General features: G+C 35.7%; 1 protein-coding gene across 1 annotated transcript in view; it reads right to left on the bottom strand.

Moving 5' to 3' along the window:
• Positions 1 to 688: 688 nt before the first annotated feature.
• Positions 689 to 7,378, bottom strand: part of LOC108734580 — a 30,958-nt gene continuing 24,268 nt past the window's right edge. Inside the window, exons 15-18 of the mRNA XM_025977329.1 lie at positions 6,986 to 7,164; positions 6,736 to 6,889; positions 1,721 to 1,853; positions 689 to 962 (exon numbers count right to left, since the gene is read on the bottom strand). Of these exons, the coding sequence (XP_025833114.1) occupies positions 773 to 962; positions 1,721 to 1,853; positions 6,736 to 6,889; positions 6,986 to 7,164 (656 nt within the window). The 3' untranslated portion in view covers positions 689 to 772. The remainder of the gene's footprint in view (positions 963 to 1,720; positions 1,854 to 6,735; positions 6,890 to 6,985; positions 7,165 to 7,378) is intronic.

The following is a 7,378-nucleotide window of genomic DNA, read 5'->3' as shown; positions in this document are numbered from 1 at the left end:
TCTTTGTGGAATTAATTTTAATGATGATACTTGAAAAATGCAAAAAGTGATTCATAAATAAGTTTACAGTTTTAAAATTGTTTATCGAAAATTAAAAAAAATTGATAAAGACAAAGATAGCAAATTTGCGGCTTCTTTTAAGACTATTAAGAAATTCAAACAAACATTAGTAGTATGTACTATTACTACCTAATATTTTTCTAATTAGACTGCGCGAGTGTGCGAGGCCCCTGCAAGAGCGAGGCCCCGGGCGTTTGCCCTGTTCGCCACCCCCAAAGGCCGCCCCGGCATGAAGGTCTAGTCAGAGACATATTAAAGGTAGAAACGGGAGTTAGGAGGGGTAGAGGTAGACCTAGATTAGATTACTGTTGTCAAATAGTTTAGGATGCGGGTTGTTGTAGTTTTAGGGAAATGCTAAGATTAGCTCAGGATAGGAAACAGTGGAGGTGCGTGTTCAACCAGTCTTAGAACTGACGATCTTATGATGATGATAATGAATTTTATGTAAAACTGTGCATAGACGATTCTGACGACAAGAGCACGACACGCGCATGACAAGAGCATGACACTTCTAATAATAACTGACTTTCACTCTGTTCCAAATACCACTTCAGTGACGTCACAGGTCGTAATTTCTGAGGCCCCTTTAATAGTATTTCGGACCAAGCATAAAATATAAAAACAACTATTTGTAGCGAATATTTATTGCATTATTTATTACTGTACGAGAATGTACTACGTAATACATATACGCTTAAGTAATTTTGGCAATTTATCGCTGTGCTCTATTGTTGGAAGCAGGTGGAAGTGGTAGCACATCTTCCCATACTTTGTACCTTTTTGCATTTAGAAACTTATCCATTTCAAGATTTTTCCCAATCTTCATGTATTTGCCATTTTGTTCAGTGAAAGGAGCCCATGTGACGTCGTCTAGAAGGGATGTTGGCTGAGGAATTGGGTTTCTGAAAATTATACGTACATTTAGAGATGAAACAAATCGATTGGGTCTTTTAGGTTACACTAATACATTTATCGTTATAAACAAATGCCGCAAGCGATCGATATGAATGGCACTTTTGAAGTACGTGAGGATCGATAGTTACGAACCAGCGGAACTTACGAGAAGTTTCTCGAAATAACCGAATAAATAAGAGCCAGCACCCGAAGAGATACCTCCCTATGACTTAAACAAATAGTGGACGTACGAGAAGTAGAAATGATGATATAAAAGTATGTAAAAACAAGCAAAAAGAAATAACTACATATAAACCGTCTGTGTGTTGAATAAGTTACTTATAAAGTATATCGAGACAAACAGGGCACCTATTAAAAGATAGTTATAGTTATTAAATAACTAGTGTTAAGATAAATAATGCTTTTGAAAACACTTTACACATTTTCTAATTTCTGTAGGTATAAATCTAAACAAACACTTTGCAAATTATTATCTGTTTATCTGTCTGTTCTTGATATGAACCAATCTCAGACATGGGTAGACCTACGCAAACGATTCTTTCATAAAGATATTAAACCTAAACTGTTATTTCATCTCGGTATTTGAATGCTTGTGAATACTCACTATCCTATGTAATTTACTTAGATATTATTCAGTTTAAGTGGCCACGATTCTATACGAATTCATTCACGCGAATAAAGACGTTAGCTGTAAACTGTAGAGTAAGCTAATACTTAATACACAATATGATTTTGAATATCTTACCCAGTCTTGGCGAAGTTTGCCCACATTTTAATCATCTTGTCGACAGTATTTGATTCGGGATCGTTAGTTGTGAATTTTGGGAAGAGCGTGGAAATGTAAAACAAATAAATCAAGTCGTCGTGATGAACTACACCTAAAACAGAATATAATAATAAATAACCTCTAATATTAATATTTGTTACAACTTGTTTTCTTAAGTTTCCGGTATGAATTGAAGCACTCTCGAGGAAACTTTAAGTTAATACTAATAGAAAGAGATAGATATGGGTGTCTGTCATCATTAATACCGCAAATTTCTCAATTTTTCATCATTTTTACAATTACTATTTATATCAAGGTATAGGCAGTATACCTCCCTCTACTGATAGTTACTGCTAACTGTAGCATTTTAAAATATGTCGATTCGACGACTCAGCCTACTATAAACGAAGTTAATAAGAACGGATTAGAATGTTATAGTTTCACATCTTCAATCATGCAATCTTCACGGTTGGAACCCTAGGGGCTCCTTTACAGAGGTAAATCCGTTCTGGATGCCGTGCGGGGAAATCACTGTTTTCCCGACGGGCGAACACTCAGTTTTGATGTTTGATTTTCTGAGGGCAATTTTTAATGTCTTACTGCTCCAGATTTCTGGGTAGTACTTTTCTTGTGAAATTAGATACAGTTTTGCAAAGTTATTGTGGCCCACTAAGTGCTGTTAAGAAACCCCATTGGCCAACCTCCAATGATTAATCTTTGGTAATTTCAACCCTCAGTGGGCCAGTACTTTGTTTTGGTGTTTGATCCAGCGAATGTTTGGTGTAATCCGACTCCCTTTTGCTTGGTCTATTTTAATCTGGTGTTTGATCCATGATACCTTTTGGAGTTTGATCCGTGTTGCCGTTCGGACCACCAGGGTTTTGAAGTTAAAACCACCCACCAAAAGAAAGTACTTGTGTTTTGTATCTCGCAATATCGCGCAACATCTCCAAGCGCATCCTTTTGAATTCGTGTAGTTACTGTTGAGCCAGCGATTGCTGGTTTACCCGATTTTTCCGAAAAAGAAACAATTTTGGCATCTGGACCCATGTGCTTGATTTGAGTAAGTGATAGTTTATGGATTAGTGACGTAACTACCCCATTAACCTGAGACTTTCTCTTCAATGTATCAATTAACGTAGATTTAAGTTTATTTTTACGACCTTTTTCTTGATTTGTGAATTGTTCACCAAATTTTTATATTTTGGTATTGTTTTTTTACGTTTTAACTGTGTTTTTTTACCCACTTTATTTTTCTGGTGTTATATTACTTTTTATATTTGATTATTATTAATATTTCAATATACATTTATATGTGTTGCTCATTTTGATAAAGAGAATTTCCAACTCTCTAGGTCAAGGGTCGGCAACCTGCGGCTCGCGAGCCACATGCGGTTCTTTGGATGTGAAGCTGCGGCTCTTTATTTCCATACGAAAATGTTTATTTTATCAAAAAAAAAAAACATTTAAAATTGTTCTGAATTGATTAACGAAAATTAGACACTGATTCTATCTCTCAGCCACTTTTACTCGCTTTTCATCGCATCCCAATTCCAGATTGTCATAGAAAGGTGAAGAAGTTGACATTTGGAATGCTGACTATCTTCAGACCGACATATCCGTGCGACCAAGCCCTTGCATGAATATAATTAAAAGTAAAGTAAGAAGCCAACTCACAAAGGAAAATTTAGAGTCGTGTTTGAAACTTATGAAAGTTATGAGCCAAATTTATCCAAACTCTCTAAAACCATGCAAAGCCAACACTCCCATTGAATTTGTCTAGAAAGTATGTTATTGTTCTTTTTTTTTATTTTAACTACAAGTTACATTGTTTAGTAAAGTTTAAATTTTCTACTTGTATAACCATGCAAAGCCATGGCTCCCATTCAATTTGTTTGTTCAATTGTTTGCTATTGAAGTACAAGTTAGTGTTGTAAATAAACAGATACCTTTTCTTATGAATAAATAGAATAGTTTTTTATCAAAAAATTTTATATAAATGCGAGTATTTTTGGCAAGAAAAAATTTTGCGGCTCTTTAAAAACCTTGAAATTCTTCCGACTCAAAAGTTTGCCGACCCCTGCTCTAGGTGGTCAGGTTGACACAGGGAACAACCGATTTTGCTACCGCAAGGTAATTTAACACTTTAGTGAGTTTTTTCCGTTTTTTAAACGGTGACGCCCGAGTTTTGTTCAGCTATTAAGTTCTGTTTCTTTCCAGTTTCAAAACTCAATTTTGTTCTCTTTAAAAGGTATTTTGAAATAAAAGTTTTAAGTAAACGAGAATAAGTGTTTGGTTTGGACGGTGACGGAGCGACATAGTCTAGAGGTTTAGACCACTGCCCAGCATACCCAGCATTTGGCAGAAGGTCACGCACGTTTGATTCTGGGGTTTGCCTAGGTGATTCAAAGAAACTACAGAAAAGTTGAAGCAATAATATTCCATATATAATCTTTCACTTTTTCTGTCTTCATTTCGTCCATCTCATCTTCCTTACCCTAAAAATTACCCACCCATTATTACGATTCCTAAAGGAGACTAAACAGGGCCTTCCGCAGGAACTGCCTCCTGCCCACCAACATTAGTAGCTGGTTGGAATGCAACACTCAAAAGCGTTTAACTTTTTTGATACGAAGATACGGTATACACATTAGCAACTACAACACTCCTAAATGAATCTGATGATAAACCACAGACTTACCATAAGGCACAGTATTGTTTGTGCCAGGAAGATAGACATGGCTGTAACGTCCTTGATAAGTAAATTCGTAATAGTACACTGGCTGGCTGTTCTTTGCTGAAAAGACTTTTACTGCTCTGTTTACCCCAAATCCAATGATACCATCGTTTAGCAGCTAAAATTTGGAAGAATTCAATAAATATTATTACAAGTATGTATTTCTTTCCTTTTGGATAAGTGTAGATTNTGTCCGAGTCCCGTAAATGATGAGTTATTTATTGGTCCGTCCCCTAAATAAAATTTCCTAAGTGCATCGCTTATTATTTGGGACCTTTGAGTATTTTGCTCATAGACAAGCATAACTGGAGCGTATTTGTTGAATTCGTTATCAAGCTGACTTAGCAACGTCTCGTTTGTAAGAATATCTATAAATTGTTTAATGTAAAAAAAAAAATCGGTTGTCTGTATAATCGGTTTACTGACGATAGTTGAACGTGACAACTTCATAAGAAAATACTGATGGAATGGTTTCATTTTTCAAAAGAAAATTTTAATTTTATTTGTTTGATAGATATTTTGTATGGTTATGGAGAAGGAGGTAAATGGAAATGTATTATTGTATAGCAGCTGTCCACGCGGACGCATCGCTCACTCAAGTAGGAGAGAGACAGATGTCGAAAGCTGCCGAACGCGGAGGCCGATTGTGCCTCTTTATCGCTCGTTCCGCGCTCTCGCTTGCACTTCAAGCCTTAAATGGAACGCCTCAGAGCGAGGTAACGCCGCATGAGTCATGTTTTTTCGTACGTGCAACCGGCTCCATCGAATTATAAGACGTTGTCACGTCAAAAAAAAATTACGGCATAAAACTGTTGGATAATCTAATGACGTGTCAAATGAAAATTTGGTAAAACAGAACGTTAAATATGTATCTGAGTTTAAATAATTCCTTTTAATGCGTTTTATAATGGATTAGTCGTGCATAACTACCCCACCTTGATCATATGTAGTAAATAATAAGTACCACTAGAAAGTTCTCAAAAAACTTTGGAACATTTCATGTAAGATTGACAGTAACTAAACATTAGCAGAGTATTCCCGTAAGATGCCAATAGGAAAAATTTCCATTTTATAAAAAAATGGAATTTAATTGCCACCGATAATAATCAATGGTAACAAATGGAGAATTGCCAATGGGATGAATGGAATTTCCACTAGAATTCTCCAACTCAATGGGATTTCCCTTGCGTTCCATTNTGTAAATCAATGAAGACGAATAGCAAGAGATATCACTTTCGTTTCATTTCAAGAAAACAATTAAAAAAAATATTTCGTTGAAAAAAATACAAAAAAAAATAGATTTCGACAATAAGACCACCTATTGGGTCCAAAATTATCCTACCTTCCAAGCTGAAACATTACCGGTTCCCAAATCAAAATCGGATGATAACCAAACACCTAGAAAAAATAATCTTATTATTACATTCTTAAGATGTTCAGGTGTTATAATTTACTTTTAAATTTGGTACTGAAGTACCAAGTACATCTGCCGGAATGGTTTTCAGACATTTAATTATTTCAGCAGAGGTGGTATTGTCAGGGCAGCCAACAACCCTCGCTTGTCTTTTAACAACATCCAGTTGATTTGTCTTAGATGGCCATGTTCCTACAGCTGAAGCGCTACCGGAAATGGCTCTATGAAACAGCCCTAAAAATGGACGTCTCGTTAATTTTTCTTACTACCGCAAGGTAATTTAACACTTTAGTGAGTTTTTTCCGTTTTTTAAACGGTGACGCCCGAGTTTTGTTCAGCTATTAAGTTCTGTTTCTTTCCAGTTTCAAAACTCAATTTTGTTCTCTTTAAAAGGTATTTTGAAATAAAAGTTTTAAGTAAACGAGAATAAGTGTTTGGTTTGGACGGTGACGGAGCGACATAGTCTAGAGGTTTAGACCACTGCCCAGCATACCCAGCATTTGGCAGAAGGTCACGCACGTTTGATTCTGGGGTTTGCCTAGGTGATTCAAAGAAACTACAGAAAAGTTGAAGCAATAATATTCCATATATAATCTTTCACTTTTTCTGTCTTCATTTCGTCCATCTCATCTTCCTTACCCTAAAAATTACCCACCCATTATTACGATTCCTAAAGGAGACTAAACAGGGCCTTCCGCAGGAACTGCCTCCTGCCCACCAACATTAGTAGCTGGTTGGAATGCAACACTCAAAAGCGTTTAACTTTTTTGATACGAAGATACGGTATACACATTAGCAACTACAACACTCCTAAATGAATCTGATGATAAACCACAGACTTACCATAAGGCACAGTATTGTTTGTGCCAGGAAGATAGACATGGCTGTAACGTCCTTGATAAGTAAATTCGTAATAGTACACTGGCTGGCTGTTCTTTGCTGAAAATACTTTTACAGCTCTGTTTATTCCAAATCCAGTTAGACCATCATTTAGTAGCTAAAATTAGGAGATATTCAACAAGTACTATTGTAAATATGTTTTTATTTTACTATATTTTTCTTAATTTGGATAAGTGTAAATTGTTTTACCAACCTGTCCGAGTCCCGTAAATGATGAGTTATTTATTGGTCCGTCCCCTAAATAAAATTTCCTAAGTGCATCGCTTATTATTTGGGACCTTTGAGTATTTTGCTCATAGACAAGCATAACTGGAGCGTATTTGTTGAATTCGTTATCAAGCTGACTTAGCAACGTCTCGTTTGTAAGAATATCTATAAATTGTTTAATGTAAAAAAAAAAATCGGTTGTCTGTAAAGTCGGTTTACTAACGATAGTTGAACGTGACAACTTCATAAGAAAATACTGATGGAATGGTTTCATTTTTCAAAAGAAAATTTTAATTTTATTTGTTTGATAGATATTTTGTATGGATATAGAGAAGGAGGTAAATGGAAATGTATTATTGTATAGCAGCTGTCCACGCGG

Source organism: Agrilus planipennis, unplaced genomic scaffold (assembly GCF_000699045.2).
Source record: "Agrilus planipennis isolate EAB-ADULT unplaced genomic scaffold, Apla_2.0 scaffold89, whole genome shotgun sequence".
Classification (NCBI taxonomy): domain Eukaryota; kingdom Metazoa; phylum Arthropoda; class Insecta; order Coleoptera; family Buprestidae; genus Agrilus; species Agrilus planipennis.
Note: the sequence above shows the minus strand (reverse complement) of the source record. Positions and strands in the feature narration are given on the sequence as shown.